We start from the raw sequence: 19,255 nt of genomic DNA on the forward strand, positions 1-19,255 counted from the left end.
AATCTGATTGGCCAATCTCTGTACAACTCAATATTTAGGCAAAATAGGTAATAGAAAGATGCACTTGAACAATTAATTCAAACTATAGGAAAGCAAACAGGCTCTTGCACTAAATCTAATTTATTTAAGATCTTACTGATTGCAGTGTATGGTCACCTTTAAAGATGAAGATCTGAAAATATTAATGTATTGGGTTTAGAAACACTTCTCTGTTCTTTGCAATGTATTGAAAGATTTGGGTAAAAAAAAAAACACATTTCAAAGATATATTAGAAGTGATAGAAATGAGATTAGCATCAAAATGCTTAATTAACTGAGAACACCTACTAATTGCCTAACAAGACACATCCAATGAGATGAAATTAACCAATTGTATTGGGCGTCCGCTATTATCAATGAGAAAACCGCAGTTACCCTAGCGACAGTTGCAGTTTACATATGCGGGTATTTATTATCGTTATTTGCACTTTAATGTGCGCCGGTTCACACGTTCAATTAATGACTTTTCCGGCGCACCAATTAATATATGAACTGGTGAAGTGCCTTCTTCTTAGTAAATCATCCCCACAGTCTTTGATTTCAGCAATATGTGTACAGTTAGAATTCGACTGGAGTGCAATAAAAAATTTGATTCGAATTTCAGTCTGAATTTAGTTTCGTTATTCGGACCATTTGGTAAAATTTTTTTATATTGTAATTTGGGTATTCGGATATATCTGAATCTCCGAATATTGAAAAACTAGTCCGAATATTGATTTGGAACGAAAAGAGCCACACATGTCTACTGATGAGGCGGCACTGGTGGGCACTGATGAGGCTGTACTGATAGGCGGCACTGATGAGGTAACACTGGTGGGGACTGATGAGGCTGCACTGATAGCATGGGCACTGATGAGGCGGCACTGGTGGGCACTGATGAGGCTGCACCATAGGTGTGCGCAGCCTATTGCATTAGGATGTGCACTTCAAAGCTCAAACACACATGCATGCACACTTGTGTGTATGTATGTATATATATATATATATATATATAGAGAGAGAGAGAGAGAAAGAGAGAGAGAGAGAGAGAGAGATGTATGTATATGTGTATATATACATATTATATATATATATATATATACAGTGGGGCAAAAAAGTATTTAGTCAGCCACCAATTGTGCAAGTTCTCCCACTTAAAAAGATGAGAGAGGCCTGTAATTGTCATCATAGGTATACCTCAACTATAAGAGACAAAATGTGGAAACAAATCCAGACAATCACATTGTCTGATTTTTGAAAGAATTTATTTGAATATTATGGGCTCAGATCCTGCAGTGCCAGACGTGTCCCCCTGCTTAAGCCAGTACATGTCCGGGCCCGTCTGAGGTTTGCTAGAGAACATTTGGATGATCTAGAAGAGGATTGGGAGAATGTCATATGGTCAGATGAAACCAAAGTAGAACTGTTTGGTAGAAACACAACTCGTCATGTTTGGAGGAGAGAGAATGCTGAGTTGCAACCAAAAGAACACCATACCTACTGTGAAGCATGGGGGTGCCAACATCATGCTTTGGGGCTGTTTCTCTGCAAAGGGAACAGGACGACTGATCCGTGTAAATGAAAGAATGAATGGGGCCATGTATCGTGAGATTTTGAGTGCAAACCTCCTCCCATCAGTAAGGGCATTAAAGATGAAACGTGGCTGGGTCTTTCAGCATGACAATGATCCCAAACACACTGCCCGGGCAACGAAGGAGTGGCTTCCTAAGAAGCATTTCAAGGTCCTGGAGTGGCCTAGCCAGTCTCCAGATCTCAACCCCATAGAAAACCTTTGGAGGGAGTTGAAAGTCCATGTTGCCCAGCGACAGCCCCAAAACATCATTGCTCTAGAGGAGATCTGCATGGAGGAATGGGCCAACATACCAGGAACAGTGTGTGACAACCTTAGAAGACTTACAGAAAACGTTTGACCTCTGTCATTGCCAACAAAGGATATATAACAAAGTATTGAGATGAACTTTTGATATTGACCAAATACTTATTTTCCACCATAATTTGCAAATAAATTATTTAAAAAATCAGACAATGTGATTGTCTGGATTTGTTTCCACATTTTGTCTCTCATAGTTGAGGTATACCTATGATGACAATTACAGGCCTCTGTCATCTTTTTAAGTGGGAGAACTTGCACAATTGGTGGCTGGCTAAATACTTTTTTGCCCCACTGTATATATGTAAGAAGGCTGGCCGTAGGCTAGCCTGCATTTGTGGGAGGAGTCTGAGGGGTACATATCACTCCTCCGCTGCCTGATTCTGAGTCGGCTCGTATTCAGGGTTCCCACCCACCCGTTTCCCCCAATTTTCACATTTACTCATACACATCGTACTTTTCTTAATATTCATACATGCAGGGTATGCCCTCTCTTTCAGGCGTACTGACTAGCTAGGCCAAGGCACACCTCAGGCCTTGGTAGTTAGGGTATCGCATTTCCAAGTGAAGACTCTGACTACAAATATATATACAGAGCTTTTTTTCTGCCGGAATGCCATTCCGCCACCTATGACAACCCTCTCTGCTCCAACCTGTCATGAGTTATGATGACACACTAGTGCTGCGCAGCCCTTGCATCCTTCGGCTCCCAGCAGGGCAACGTACTGCAATAACACTGCCTGCAGGAGGCAGCTTCCATCCCTGCCTCTACTCACAATGTAGCACGGAGGAGCCCTGAAACTCCGCCCCAGCTACAGCTCCTCGATCACCTGCAACAAAAAAAAAGCCTGCGCAAACCATTTGGTCTGGAGCACTGGTGGTGGAAGAGAGTTGAGGGAGCTGGAAATGAAAAATGGGGGGGGAGGGGAGGAGAGAGAGCGCTCTGCAGAGCCTGAACTGTGAAAGGTGTGGGAGGATTTGAGCATGGAGAAGAACTGAGAAAACGTATGTGTGGAGGGGCAGAGAGGAGGGCTGTAAAAGTGGTGGGGGGATTTGTGCAGAGAGGAGGGCTGGGAAAGTGGTGGGGGATTTGTGCGGAGAGGAGGGCTGTGAAAGTGGGGGAGGGATTGGTGCGGAGAGGAGGGCTGGGAAAGTGGGGGGGATTTGTGCAGAGAAGGGCTGGGAAAGTGGTGGGGGGGATTTGTGCAGAGAGGAGAGCTGGGAAAGTGGTGGGGGAGATTTGTTCAGAGAGGAGAGTGGGGGGGGGGGATTTGTGCAGAGCGTGAGCTGGGAAAGTGGAGGGAGTGGAAATTTGTCCAGAGAGAAGAACTGGGAAGGAGGGAGCTTTGTACAGAGGTAAGAGCTGCAGAGTGCAGAAGGCAGGTTGTGCAGAGGTGAGAGCTGTAGGGGAAGCTGGAGGTGCAGAGGTGAAACATGAGAGGTGGCAAAGGTGAGAGCTGTGGATTGGAGTGAGCTTTAGATGGGGGTGCAGAAGGGAAGCAGAGATAATATGGATGGGAGTGCAGAGTGGAGCTGTGGACATGGGAAAGAAGAGGGGAGCTGTGGATGAGGGTTGCAGAGGTTCGGTGTGGATGGGGAACACAGAGGTAATCAAAGAGATAAGCAGAAGTGTGTATTTGATGGTTACTTTTGGGGGATACTTGAGGGGGAAGACCAGGGATATATGCTGGGGGACAGTAAAGAATACAGCGTTAGTGACTAAGAGTATGTAATGTATGGTACTTCTTATTAATGCTGTACTCTGTACAATGGGTTTTGTGTTACATACTCCTGTACTTTGTATGCTGGACTGCATATGACATATGCTTTACCACTGTTCTCTTTGTGCTGGGCTGCAAAGGCGTCACCAGGGGGTGGCTATTGAGGCTGTAGCCCCGAATCTGGAGCCCATAGCCCCGAGTCTCTTGCCGCAGGGTCCCAGCCTAACCAGCGAGTCGCGGTTGCGGTGGGCGGGCTGCATTAGAGGTGGATGAGAGGAGAAAGACAAATGGGCCACTTCAATGTGGGAGCGATGTGCAGCAGGGAGCAGAGAGATGACATCATCTCTCACTGCCCACCTCGCATCTCCGCTCTCCTGCCCTCACTAAATGGACCAGTGCTGCCAGCCTGCCACCAATGCAGCGACATTTCACATTTGGTGGCACTGACTGGCATGGCAAGTGACAATCCACATCAGTTGGCAAATGACAAACCACATCTAGTGGCAGGTGATGTAGCAAGTGACAATCTGCTAATGGTGGCAGGTGACTTGGCAAGTGACAATCTGCTAATGGTGGCAGGTGACGTGGCAGGTGACGGTGGCAAGTAACAAGCTGCATCTGGTGACTGGTGACAGTGGCAAGTGACACGCTGCATCTGGTGGCAAGAGATGTGGCAAGTGACATGCCCAGGGCTCCTATTGATTCTGCATTATGGCGAGTTGAACCACTTCATTATATATTAGAGTGTAACAACAGAAACAATGCGCTTCGATCACCCTGATGCCATATCAACCATGGTGCCATGATGATTGAAATGCCAACACCAGCCTTTGCCCATGAAAAATTGCTTACTACCGGCACGCCCATCCCCAACCCCCCCCCCCCCCTCCCCCCCCCCGTAGCCTGCAAAAAGGTTGGTGACCGCTGCTATGGGCTCTAGCCCCAGATCTTTTGCAGACCTAGCAACGTCCCTGCTGGGTTGTATGTAACATATTGCTGACCCCTGCCCTCTGTACACAGGTCTATATGCTCCATATTTCTGAGAACAAGGGACACTTCGCATTGAATGTAAGTACTATCCTGCTAGCTGTTTTTTTTTCTGAACCTTGTGTAATATTGTGATATGCCGCTGCTTACAACTGCACAATACACACTCCTGAGCCCTGTGTTATGAAGTCCTGAGTCCTGTACTGTGTATTACACATTCCTGAACCATGTGGCTTAAGTGATACACAGTGCTAAGCCTTTACTTATTATTTTTATTACAATTATTTGGCGCTGCTGTACTTCTCTTCTCTAAGGAAAGTGTGTCGGGGGTGGGGTTTAGCTGTGGTTGGGGGTGGGGATTTGGGCAGGGAGGGTGAGTTCCTGCACCTATTTTCTGAGAAAAAAGCCCTGTATATATATATATATATATATATATATATATTTATTTATTTATTTACAGGGCTTTTTTCTCAGAAAATAGGCGCGTACACACACACACACACACACTCTTTTAAATAAATGTATAAACATTTTTAAAATGTATTTAAAGCTGGACTGTGTCAGTAGGGCAGTGGGTGGTGTCAGTAGAGCAGTGAACATGCCAGTAGTATTTTTTCTTTTATTATTATTTTTTTTTAATTATTATGTTTTACAATTTTTTTAGAAGCTCTGTTGGGGGAATCTGCACCACACGGGGTGATTAGGGTGTGCCCAGGCACACCCAGCACACCCCCTGTGAATGCCTATGGGATGCACTGATAGGTGGCACTGATGGACAGTGATAGGTGGCACTGATAGGCACTAATAGTTAACACTGATCGGCACTGATGGAAACTGATAGGTGGCACTAATAGACACTGATAGGTAACACTAATGGACACTGATAGGTAACACTGATGGACACTGATAGGTGGCACTAATGGGCACTAATGGACACTAATAGGTGGCACTGATAGGTAACACTGATGGGCACTGATAGGTGGCACTGATGGACACTGATAGGTGGCACTGATAGGTAACACTGATGGACACTGATAGGTGGCACTGATAGGTAACACTGATGGACACTGATAGGTGGCACTGATGGGCACTAATAGGTGGCACTAATGGGCACTAGTAGGCTACACATAGTGGTGTAGTGGGTAGCACTCTCGCCTAGCAGTAAAAAGGGTTGCTGGTTTGAATCCCAACCACGATATACCTGCCTGGAGTTTGCATGTTCTTCCTGTGCCAGGGTTTCCTCTGGGTATTCCGGTTTCCTCCCACACTCCAAAGACATGCTGGTAGATTAATTGGTTCCTGTCTAAATTGGCCCCAGTATATGAATGTGAGTTAGGGACCTTAGATTGTAAGCTCCTTGAGGGTAGGGACCGATGTGAATGTACAATGTATATGTAAAGCACTGCGTAAATTGATGGCGCTATATAAGTGCCATAAATGTGCACAGATTGGCAGCACTGGTGGGCACTGTTGGGATAATCAGGACACTGGCCTAGTGGTACCCCCCCTATGGGCAGCCCTGATTGCACTACTGTAAGCCTATTTGATTCATTTATTGTTTATATATCTACATGTATATAAATATATATATATATATATATATATATATATATATATATATATATATATATATATATATATATATATACTGTATATATGTACATAACATTATTCATTTTTCACATTTTTTTATTGATTTACTTTTTTCTTTTTATTCTGTTGCTTATATACCATATTATCATGGGAGTTCCTATCTTAAAACCCGTTCACTTAGCAGCAGGTGCTGAGACCTCGCACAGTTGGATTTCAGCTGTTTTTGATTTCTCGCATCATTATATGGTCACATGGTTTAAAACATAGGGGTTATATGTGGTTCTCATTCCCATGTTTGTCAGCTATGAGTAAGCACTTGGCATAAGTGTGAAACGCGTCAGATGATTCCTGTACGTTCCTGCTGTAGTGTCCTGTGTATTCCATGATCCAGTTTTTATCAATAAAGGCACTTGTTATCCGGTGTGCGGCCATCCAGATTACTTCGTTTATTTCTGCTAAGCCTATTTGATTGTTTGAAGATTAAATTGCTTTGATGGAATCGGGCATTGATCCGACAATACCATAAGGCTAGCGTATCTTGAATGTGTGTTTTTTCAAATTTTTGTTGGTGTGTTTTCGCACTGCATGTGAGACAAATGCACCAAAGAAGCGCGTTTTGGAGTGCCATTAACAATGAATGGCACAGCAAGCGCGCTGCGCGTTTTTTGCGTGTTCACAGATGTGATTGGAGCCACAAGTATGAGTAAAAAAAAAAAAAAAAAAAAAAAAGACAAAATAATAAAGAATGTAAAAAGCAGCCTAGTGCTGCCATTTGCAGCGATGATATGAGCCGGTAATTGTAGCGCAGAGAACGGAGGGCTGCTTCTATTTTCCCTGCCCAGTCTTCAGAGCAGACATGACTCAGATGGTACCAGCGAGCCTAGAGATGCTCTGACACTGACCACGCCTCCCCTTCCCCCTGATTGGCCAGGACGCATCCTAATAATGACTTCATTCAGCCCCCTCCTGTCATCTCTCTGTGAATGAAGCTCCAGCCAGAGATTTGTGTGCATGCAGCCAGCCGGAGAAAAGAAGCTGCAATTCCCCGGATCGGTGACCAGGACCATGGACCCCCTCAGTCTCTGAATGCACCATCTACAAGGGGGAGCGCTGTGCTGAGGAGGGACACTTGTTGGGGGTGCAGCAGGTGATCGGGGGGCTTTGTTTTCTCCTGTCGGGGACCCGTTACAGCTGCCAAGACGCCTCGTGCAGTGCTCCGAGTGAAAAATGGGGCGTCCAAGCTCCCGAAGCCCCCCTCTGACCCCGGGGGAGCCCCGGGCATGTTTATGGAGAGGTCACAGAGCCGGCTTAGCCTGTCTGCATCGTTCGAGGCTCTGGCTATCTATTTTCCCTGCATGAACTCTTTCGATGAAGAAGATGGGGGTAAGGACTCACATGCCATTTTGATTTTTTGTGCTTTTTTTTATTAAGAATACACCCCTAGAGGTAATGGTATGGTCCAGGCATGCTGGAGGCTGGACCATACTATTGCAGCAGCAGGTGGGATGACCAGTTGGGCTGATCCCATATGGTCCATAAAATAAAATGATAGGATGGCTTTTTATTCCATCCACCAAAGATTTCTAAACACCATGGCTGTTGGTTAAGAGATTGAGAAGATCAATGCACTGGTTTCTCCACTGCTGATGAGTCTTGGCTGCTGTGGATAAGATATGACAGCCAATAACTGGTGCATTTAATTACTCACCATCACCAAGCATGTCATTGAGACTACCCAATCATATTCAGATTCAGATCAGATTAGTAGATAATTGATTAAGAACCTCAACCCAGAATATCAGAATGTTTAAGGTGTGATCATCTCTTAATACCATTTTTTTAACCAATAGATTAGTAGTTGATTGACTAAGAACCTCAATTCTGAATATCAGAAACTTTTAAGGTGTGATCATCTCTTAATATCATTTTTTATTCTAATAGATTAGTAGATAATTGACTAAGAACCTCAAGCCAGAATATCAGAATCTTTAAGGTGTGATCATCTCTTAATACAATTTTTTTTAACCAATAGATTAGTAGTTGATTGACTAAGAACCTTAATTCTGAATCTCAGAAACTTTTAAGGTGTGATCATCTCTTAATATCATTTTTTAATCTAATAGATTAGTAGGTAATTGACTAGGACCTCAATCCTGGAACTTTAATGCATGGTCATTTCTTAACACCAGATTTTCTATATTATTTATCTTCTATTTAATGCATACAAGACAAAATATGTATCTTGATAAAGGTTAAGAAGAGCCATGCTTTGATTTCTCCAATTAAAGCAATGCTGTGGACAAGATATGAAAGCCATTAACTAGTGCAATTTATTACTCACCAAATCATGGTCAGATTAGTAGACGATTGACTAGGACTTCAATCCTGAATATCAAACTTTAATGTGTGATCATTTCCTAACACTGGATTTTTTTTATTTTTTTAATCTTTTTTCTAATGAATGCATAGAAGCCAAAAACATCATCATAAAGGTTAAGAAGATAAATACATTGGTTAATTAATTGGTTAATTACTCACCAAGCATGTCATTGAGACTACCCAATCATGGTCAGATCAGTAGATGATAGACCAAGAACCTGAATATCAGAAACTTTAAGGTGCGATTATCTCTTAATATAGTTTTTTTATCTAATAGATTGGTAATTGACTAGGACCTCAATCTTGGAGCTTTAACACATGGTTATTTCCTAACACCAGATTTTTTTTATATTATATATCCTCATTGTATCTTCATAAAGGATAAGAGCATTGGTTTTTCCAATAAAGCAATGCTGTGGTCAAGATACGTGAGCCCTTAACTGGTGCAATTAATTATTAACCCAATCATGGTCAGATTACTAGACGATTGACCAGGACTTCAATCATGAATATCAAAAACTATGTGTGATCATTTACTAACACCAGATTTTTTATATTATATATCTTTCTTCTAATGAATGCATAGAAGCCAAAAAAACATATCTTCAAAGGGTAAGAAGATCAATGCATTGGTTTCTCCAATTGAAGCAATGCTGTGGACAAGATATGTGAGCCATTAACTGGTGCAATTAATTACCCTATCGTGGTAAGATTAGTAGATGATTGACTAGGACTTCAATCCTGAATATCAAAAACTTTAATGTGTCATCATTTCCTCACACCCCATTTTTTATATTACTTATCTTCCTTCTAATTAATGCATAGAAGCCAAAAAACATATCTTCAAAGGGTTAAGAAGATCAATGCATTGGTTTCTTCAATTAGAGGGATGCTGTGGACAAGATATGTGAGCCGTTAACAGGTGCAATTAATTACTCACCAAGCTTCAGAGTAGTAGATGATTGACTAGGAACCTCTGTCCTGAATATCAAAAACTTTAATGTGTGATCATCTCTTAATACCATTTTTTAAATGTAATAGATAAGTAGATAATTGACTAGGACCTAAATCCTGGAACTTTAATGTATGGTAATTTCTTAACAGCATATTTTTTTATATTATTTATTTTCTATTTAATGTGTGAACATCCCCTAAGGAGGTGGAATCCTTATGGGTAGAGTTTCAAAGGGATGAAGCTAAGGGGAAAATAATACTGGGAGTATGCTATAGGCCCCCTAACCTGAGGGAGGAGGGGGAGACATCTCCTATCACAAGTTGTATTAGCAGCAAGGATGGGAAGTGTTATCATAATTGGGGATTTTAATTATCCAGGCATAGACTGGGCGGAGGGAACCACACATTAGTCTAAGGCTCGCCAGTTCCTATATGTCTTGCAGGACAATTTCATGGTTCGGATGGTAGACGCACCAACTAGACATGAAACGTTACTGGATCTACTGATTACCAACAATACAGACCTGATCACGGATATGGAAATGCCGGGCAATTTAGGAAACAGTGATCACAGGTCAATTGGCTTCAGTATAAATCACACAAATAGGAAACATAAGGGGAATACAAAGACACTGAATTTCAAAAGAGCCAACTTCCCTAAACTACGAACCTTGTTAGAAGGCATGAATTAGGATAAAATCTTAGGAACAAAGAACACAGAGGAGAGATGGGTTTGCTTTAAGAGCATATTAAAAAAGGGCATTAGCCAATGCATCCCATTGGGTAATAAATTTAAAAGAGCGAACAAAAGTCCTGGATGGCTTAACTCCAATGTAAAAATGCATATAAAAGCAAAGGAGAAGGCCTTCAAAAAATACAAGTTTGAGGGATCATCAGCATTCAGACTTTATAAAGAATACAACAAGAAATGTAAGAGTGCAATTAGGGCGGCTAAGATAGAACACGAAAGACACATAGCGGAGGAGAGCAAAAAAAATTCCAAGAATTCTTTAAGTATGTAAACAGTAAAAAAGGGAGGACAGACCATATTGGCCCCATAAAGAATGAGGAAGGACATATAGTTACAAAGGATGGGGAGATGGCGAAGGTATTGAATTTATTCTTCTCATCAGTCTTCTCGAGGGAATCGAGGGGCTTCAGTAACCAAAACTGCAGCGTTTATCCTTATGACACAACACAGGAAGCACCTCTATGGTTAACAGAGGACAGAATTAAAATTAGACTTGGGAAACTTAACATTAATAAATCACCGGGACCAGATGGCTTGCATTGGAGGGTACTTAGGGAACTCAGTCAAGTAATTGCCAGACCATTGTTTCTAATTTTTACTGACAGTCTACTGACAGGAATGGTACCAGCTGATTGGAGAAAAGCCATTGTAGCACCAATATTTAAAAAGGGCCCAAAATACAGCCCTGGGAATTACAGACCAGTTAACCTAACATCGGTAGTATGGAAGCTCCTAGAGGGGATGATAAGGGACTATATACAAGATTTTAGTAATGAGAACGGTATCATTAGCAGTAATCAGCATGGATTCATGAAGAATCGTTCTTGCCAAACCAATCTATTAACCTTCTATAAGGAGGTGAGTTGCCATCTAGATAAAGGAAGGCCCGTAGACGTGGTGTATCTGGATTTTACAAAAGCATTTGACACGGTTCCCCATAAACGTTTACTGTACAAAATAAGGTCTGTTGGCATGGACCATAGGGTGAGTACATGGATTGAAAACTGGCTACAAGGGCGAGTTCAGAGGGTGGTGATAAATGGGGAGTACTCAGAATGGTCAGGGGTGGGTAGTGGGGTCCCCCAGGGTTCTGTGCTGGGACCAATCCTATTTAATTTGTTCATAAACGACCTGGAGGATGGGATAAACAGATCAATCTCTGTATTTGCGGACGATACTAAGCTAAGCAGGGCAATAACTTCTTCACAGGATGTAGAAACCTTGCAAAAAGATCTGAACAAATTAATGGGGTGGGCAACTACATGGCAAATGAGGTTTAATGTATAAAAATGTAAAATAATACATTTGGGTGGCAAAAATATGAATGCAATCTATACACTGGGGGGAGAACCTCTTGTGGAATCTAGGATGGTAAAGGACCTGGGGGTCCTAGTAGATGATAGGCTCAGCAATGGCATGCAATGCCAAGCTGCTGTTAACAATGCAAACAGAATATTGGCATGCATTAAAAAGGGGATCAACTCCAGAGATAAAACGATAATTCTCCGGCTCTACAAGACTCTGGTCCGGCCGCACCTGGAGTATGCTGTCCAGTTCTGGGCACCAGTCCTCAGGAAGGATGTACTGGAAATGGAGCGAGTACAAAGAAGGGCAACAAAGCTAATAAAGGGACTGGAGGATATTAGTTATGAGGAAAGGTTGCTAGCACTGAACTTATTCTCTCTGGAGAAGAGACGCTTGAGAGGGGATATGATTTCAATATACAAATACTGTACTGGTGACCCCACAATAGGGATAAAACTTTTTTTGTGGAAGGGAGTTTAACAAGACGCGTGGCCATTCATTAAAATTAGAAGAAAAGAGGTTTGACCTTAAACTACGTAGAGGGTTCTTTACTGTAAGAGCGGTAAGAATGTGGAATTCCTTTCCACAGGTGGTGGTCTCAGCGGGGAGCATCAATAGATTATTATTAGATAAGCACCTGAACGACCACAACACACAGGGATATACAATGTAATACTGACATATAATCACATACATATGTTGGACATGATGGACTTGTGTCTTTTTTCAACCTCACCTACTATGTAACTCCAGATTTTTTTTTTTTTTTATAATTTATCTTTCTTCAGTCTAATGCATAACAGTGCATTTTAATACATAATGGAAAGATCAATACTTTGATTTGTCCAATTCTAGGAATGCTGTGGACAATGGCCAATTTCCTAATGCTAAATTTTATATACAAGGTTCGCATTCATATATGTTATCTTTCTTCTGTTTAATGTATAGAAGACATTTCTTCTATATCTTCATCTTCATAATGGTTAAGAAGATCAATGCATTGGTTTTCTCAGTTTAAATGGATAATGAGTTTTGGGTGCACTGACCAAGATATGTGAACCCCTAACTGGTGCAACTAATTACTCACCAAGCATGTCATTGTGACTACCAAATCATGGTCAGATTGCTAGATGATTGACTAGGAGCTCAGTCCTGAACATCAGAAACTTTAATACTTAATCATTTCTTAACATCAGATTTTTTTTTTTCTTTGTATTTCTACATATTATCTTTCTTCTATTCAATGCAAACGAGGCCTCATTGTGTCTCATACACAAGCAGCAGTAGGTAGTTGTAACAAAGAACCAATTTTATGGGCTGTACTATTTGATATGCAGTGGGTCTAAAGTTCTTAATAATGCTATTTGTCTTCCTATCACTAGCATTCATTTTTTTCCATCTATACGCAGGATATAGAGATTTACATTCAGCATTTCAGTAGAACAATAGATGTATAGATGGGTGTTTCAATAGCTGGTGGCTAGCAGAGGAACAGCAATGGACCTTTTGTGCAAACAGGTTATGTGTCTGTCAGGCTCTGATTTTGGGTTGTGGTTATCAGATCATTAATAAATGGAATTATTTTATTATCTCCCAGCCTCTTGTAGCACATGGCTATGGTTTAAATATAATATCTAATGCATTGTAATTTATATATTTCTATGTTGTATTTTAAATGGTGGGCTTTCAACCTCACAATGGCTATTCTGCTGGTGCAGCCTTATCAATGATGATTAGTGATGATACCTATTATGATACCTATTATGCAGAGGCCTTTGCTGTGCTCAGTACTGTTCATATTCATATAATTGGATATAGCACAATTATCTTCCTACAATAGTTTTATTTTCCTAATATATTATAACCTGGTTGAAAAAATAAATGTAGGAAATCTATCTATCTATCTATCTATCTATCTATCTATCTATCTATCTATCTATCTATCTATCTATCTATCTATCTATCTATCTATCTATCTATCTATTATTAATATGTTTATATTTATGGCTGTCACATGTGTACCTACAGCTGCCACAAAAGATGGAAAATCACAATTTTGTAGGTCTACTGAAAAAATTGCAGAAATCCCCATCAATTTAGTACATGCTGCTGTTGCCATGTAATCAACGGAAGACCACCAACAGTTTTAGGTCTTCTGTTTCAATAAATGAACCGCTAACCACATTCTTTTCTTTGGCGACACTTTCCTTTACCTTACCCTCATGCTACATTTTAGGAGAAATCACTCATACCTATATGCCTATAGCGATAATAAATAATATTGTTCTAAAGCCTGTATGCAGGTTCCCATGCCTATAATAAATTACTAGCTTTAAAATAAATGGTTCCAGGGCTTTGCTCCAGGTTGTAGCTATTTTTTTAACTTAATACACCCCAACCTATTAGTCTTACTGTGTTTCTGTTACATTTCATGGAAGATATTGATATTTAGTAAATACCAATAATAGAAAAAAAATGAGACTACCTTTACGGTGGTCATCTATAGTTGGACCCAGCCCTGAGAAGTCGCTGAATAACCTCTTGGGTATGGTGACTGGTGATATGCTGAGCGGATGACCGGTTTGGATGCCCTGATCTGGTAGAGTGAGCTGCAGAGGCCCGACAGGCCACGATAAGCCACGGACGGACCACTGGTAGAGCCATCAAGGGAGACCACCCACGGTTATCTATACATGTCTATCACCCCTGCAGGGGTAACAGGAGCTGATGAGTGGGGACCCATAAGGGGGTGCACACGAGTCACCTGATTTGTCGAGCACAAGAGTCACTTGATCGTTTTGAACATTTGGTTATTCTGGAGCTTCACCAATTTTTTTTGGGCCTTTTTTTCACTTGGTTTTTTCTAAACACACATTTTCTCTACAACAAAATATTTCTGATTAACTTTTTATGAATTTGGGAACTATTTATGGTTCACTATATTATCGTTTTTATAATTTTTATACACATGATCAGCTTTTTTTGGTCACTCTATATTCATATGCCATTTTTGATTTGGTTTAGTCACACTTTATATATTTATATGAGGTCATTATGATTGGTTTATTATATCTAATATTTTAGTATCTGTTTATTTAATATTTGAGCACTGCTACGTGTAGGGTGCACACTTTTTGTACAATCAGGGAGAGTAATTTCCCCTAGTATAGGTAGTGCTATCTACCCCACTTCATTTATTTACTGATTATCCCTACCTGTTAGCTATTAGCGTACCGCCACTCACCCCACTTCTTTGTTTTTATCTTGTGTAAGTTCCCTCTGGGAACCTATTAGGGGAGGCTGCAGCCCGATAGTATCCTGAGCGCGGCGTATACCACAATTTTGAGTTTGGGGAAGGCCCCTTTCTGTTTGAACATGACTGCGCACCAGCACAAATAAAAGACATGGATGAGTGAGTTTGGGGTGAAGGAACTTGACTGGCCTGCACAGAGTCCTGACCTCAATCCGATAGAACACCTTTTGGGATGAATTAGAGCGGAGACTGTGAGCCAGGCCTTCTAATCCACATCAGTGCCTGACCTCACAAATGTGCTTTTGGAAGAATGGTCAAACCTTCCCTTAGACACAGTCCTAAACCTTGTGGACAGCCTTCCCAGAAGAGTTGAAGCTGTTATAGCTGCAAAGGGTGGGCCAACTCAATATTGAACCCTACGGACTAAGACTGAGATGCCATTAAAGTTCATGTGCATGTAAAGGCAGGCATCCCAATACTTTTGGTAATATAGTGTATATATTCATTACATTATGCTAAAAAATTATATATATATATATATATATATATATATATATATATATATATATATATATATATATATATATGATAAATATATATGTGTATCTATCTATCTATCTAATTATATATAATAATCATTTCTGATTGGATCTCATTCGTTTTTTTCAGAGCTGTTTACAGATAATGGTTAACAAAATTGGACCCCCAATTGATGCCAATAATTTTTCTTAAGGAAAAAACTCAAACGTGGCTATACCATTCACCATTGGCCACCTTTCAGGACATTTCTGACAATTTATTGGAAGCAGTCAGAGACCAAATTTAACAAAGGTTTGCAGAAGGTGTACTCAACTCTTGCAGATATTTATTACTCATTCTTGGTTACTATAGATTAATTAGGCCCGCGGGGCTTACCAGACAGTGCAAAAGTGATGATGTTGCAACCAAATTACAGTTCCATGTAAGATCAGTGACAGTTCAATTTTAGTTGCTGTTGGTTACAACTTTATATGAGTATTTCTATGTCCACCAATGGATAATGCTCTTAGATTTTTGAACATTTAAGCAATATCTATAGAACAAATAATTGGATGAAAAATTGCATAAAGTTACAAGTTAAAATGTTTGAAGCAAGATTTTGTCTTTTACACAAAAAAAGCTGATACATTTTAAGTCTTCGATATGCAGATGTCTGTTTCCTACATTTTATTTCTTGTCTGATTGCATTCATTTTCAACCCATAATTATTTCAATTTTACAGATGCTCCAGAAGATGTGTAGATTTGTTGATTGATGAACCGTATGATCACATTCAAAAATGCAAACAAGTTCTTGAATATTTAGCTCACTTGATTTACTTGAAGTAGAAATGAAAAACGAATGTATATTGCAATATGATTTTATGATAAAGGCACAAACTTTTTTAAGGCTTTTGGACATTGTGTGGGCAGAGAAAGGTAAAATAACTTTAAGGTTAACAAAGCTGATTGAGAAGTAGCAAGGTTTGGAAAAACCTGTACTGAAAATGTCTCCCAGCCCCCATATTTTCCTTTAAAGCCCAAATCTAGGCATTTTTTTTAATATGGGCCTCCAGACAGGGTAAAAAGAAAAAACATGTGCAATATTCACCTTCAACCCAGAGCTATCCCCCACAGTAATTTTGTTCTGCCACAAAATGTCCTCTTCTGGGATGAATGATGCCCAACATTACCTAGATCTATTGTGTGACAGACCCAACCAGGACAGTGGCTTTTGGAGTTGACTAGGGGCAAGCCTCCTACCCACTGGTTATGGTCCATGGAGAAAGCAGATCATTCTCTAATGATGGACAACCACATTATGGACGCTGAGAGTGAGGCTTGGATTACTTCTCTGAATAAGGACAATAAAGGTTCCTTTCTGGAATGGATGGAAAGGTATACTATTAATCTTGTACTATATCTTGTACCCTCTATAAATCTATGAAGATAAATGAATTCCAACTTTTCAGACTGCTGGAACATTGTATGAGTTTTTCTCCTAGACTGTTATAGACTTTTGCCGGATAGTCTGAGGTGGGGTGGGATCACTGTTTGTTATGTGTTTATTGTTAAAGTGGAGTTCCACCCATATTTTTCACTCCTCACCATGCAGCACTAATGTTCATCCTTAAAATGAATTGGCAATTTATTCTTTTTTTTCTGTTCACTTACCTGATTTATGCCTTTATCTAATTTCACTTGGCATGGCACTACTCCCGTAACATTTAACCACTTGCCTACCGGCTCATGCACATTTACGTCAGCAAAGTGGTTTGTTATCGCAAAACAACGTACTGGTACGTCTGCCTCTTTAAGAGCCATAGCAGGCACGCTGCATGGCGGGGAACCCGATGCACTTGGTCGGGGGGGCGCGAACACGGCCAGCCACCCGCGATCATGGACACGAGAGCCAGAACAGGGATTTGTGTGTGTGTGTGTAAACACACAAATCCCTGTTCTGACAGAGGAGAAGAGACACATCTGCTGTTTGTAGTAATTATGAACAGCGATATGTTTCCTCCCCCAGTCAGTCCCATCCCCCCACAGTAAGAAACACTCACGAGGTAACACATTTAACCCCTTGATCGCCCCCTAGTGTTAACCCCTTCCCTGCCAGTGACATTTACACAGTAATCAGTGCGTTTTTATAGCACTGATTGCTTTATGTCAATGATCCCAAAAAGTCAAGTGTCCGACCTGTCCGCCGCAATGTCGCAATAGAGCTAAATATCGCAGATCACTGCTGATACTAGTAAAAAAAAAATTATATATAAAAATGCCATAAATCTTTTCCATAGTTTGTAGACACTATAACTTTTGTGCAAACCAATCAATATAAGCTTATTGTGTTTTTTTGTTTTTTTTTAACAAAAATATGTAGAAGAATACATATTGACCTAAACTGATGAAGAAATTAGTTTTTTTAAAAACATTTTTTGGGATATTTATGCTAGTAAAATGTAAAAAATATTGTTGCTTTTTTTTCAAAATTGTCGCTCTTTTTTTGTTTATAGCGCAAAAAATAAAAACTGCAGAGGTGATCAAATACCACCAAAAGAAAGCTCTATTTGTGAGAAAAAAAGGACATAAATTTTTGTTTTAGTACAGCGTTGCACGACCGCGCAATAGTCAGTTAAAGCGACACAGTGCCGTATCGCAAAAAAAATGGCCTGGTCATTAAGGGGCAAATCTTCCGTTCTGTAAGTGGTTAACATTGGCATCTATGAAAATTCTTGGTCAGCTTGGCATGGCACGGCTCCAGTAACATTTAAGCTTGGCAGGGCTGTGCCATGTCAAGCTGACCAAGATTGCACCGCACTGCACATGTGCAAGATCAGCAGGTGCCTGCTGAGTAGCCAGCATACACGGAATCCAGGAAGGAGGGCACTGTGGCTTCAGATGCCCACACTGGAGTTGGCCGCGCTGTGCAGGAACTTCACGAAGTAAGAAAACGATGCTGCACAAATAGAAAACTGGGCAAGGTTAAAGCATACCTTTGTTATATTGCACGAGGCATGAGTATTCTAGGGGTATTTTTATCTTAAAAGTCATATTTCGGCCGGAACTCCGCTTTAAGTAGGTCTCTCCCATTGTGTGCCTCCTAGGTGTGAATTTCCATTGTTAATTGAGTTAATTGAGTCACCTATTGTTTCTGTCTGATGGCTAATTTTGCTAACTCTGGAAGGTTCCTGTGATGAGATTAGCCTTGTGTCAACTTCATGTGGTAGCTGACCTACTTTTGTTCATGGAAAATTAAATATCAAAAGGTAGATATTTGGGCCCTCTTAGGCCCTTAAGGCCTACCTCAACAGGAATAATTTGGACTTGCTTAGGTGGCAGGCTGAGCTTGGTAACCGCAAATCTAATTTGAAGTGGTTCTTAATAAGAGTATATTCTTCTGGAACTATCTCTTTTGAGTGGTGTGGAATTGCCAGTCTAATGCCTTCAAATGGACTATAGCTGTCATTTTCTCTAACTTTAGGAAGGTTAGTGGTGTAGAAACTGCAGGAGTATGCCTTTCTAAGTATTTTAACTCATCCTACCCAGGTAAAAATGTATTGTTCTATTTCATCTAGCAGTGGCTAACTGTGCGTTGCCTTCTGATCTGCTGATGGCTGTCTACTCCTGTGCATTCAGTAGGGTTGCTTCTATGTTTGGAATAAAGTTAGGATTTGGCATATGCAGTTGTAGGGGGAAATAACCCCAAACATGTTCCTCACACTTGTGTCATAGCCAGCTTCGACTAGCTCCTCCTCGGTGCACCCAGGCAGGCCCCCGTTATAACTTGAGTGGCTAGCTCCAAGATGACCCATTCCTGGTCTTCTCCACTCTGCTGTAGGTGGCAACTCCAGCACCCAGTTCCAGCTCAGAAGATACAATGAG

General features: G+C 40.8%; 1 protein-coding gene across 2 annotated transcripts in view; it reads left to right on the forward strand.

Moving 5' to 3' along the window:
• The first annotated feature begins 6,760 nt into the window (after positions 1-6,760).
• RIMS4 (regulating synaptic membrane exocytosis 4) overlaps positions 6,761-19,255 on the forward strand; it is a 327,760-nt gene continuing 315,265 nt past the window's right edge. Inside the window, exon 1 of one of the 2 annotated variants that reach the window (XM_073608044.1) lies at positions 6,761-7,593. In XM_073608044.1, coding sequence (XP_073464145.1) covers positions 7,491-7,593 — 103 coding nt within the window. In that variant the 5' untranslated portion in view covers positions 6,761-7,490. The remainder of the gene's footprint in view (positions 7,594-19,255) is intronic. The other variant, XM_073608045.1, reaches the window with a different exon arrangement.

Source organism: Aquarana catesbeiana, linkage group LG12, assembly GCF_042186555.1.
Source record: "Aquarana catesbeiana isolate 2022-GZ linkage group LG12, ASM4218655v1, whole genome shotgun sequence".
In the NCBI taxonomy this organism is placed as follows: domain Eukaryota; kingdom Metazoa; phylum Chordata; class Amphibia; order Anura; family Ranidae; genus Aquarana; species Aquarana catesbeiana.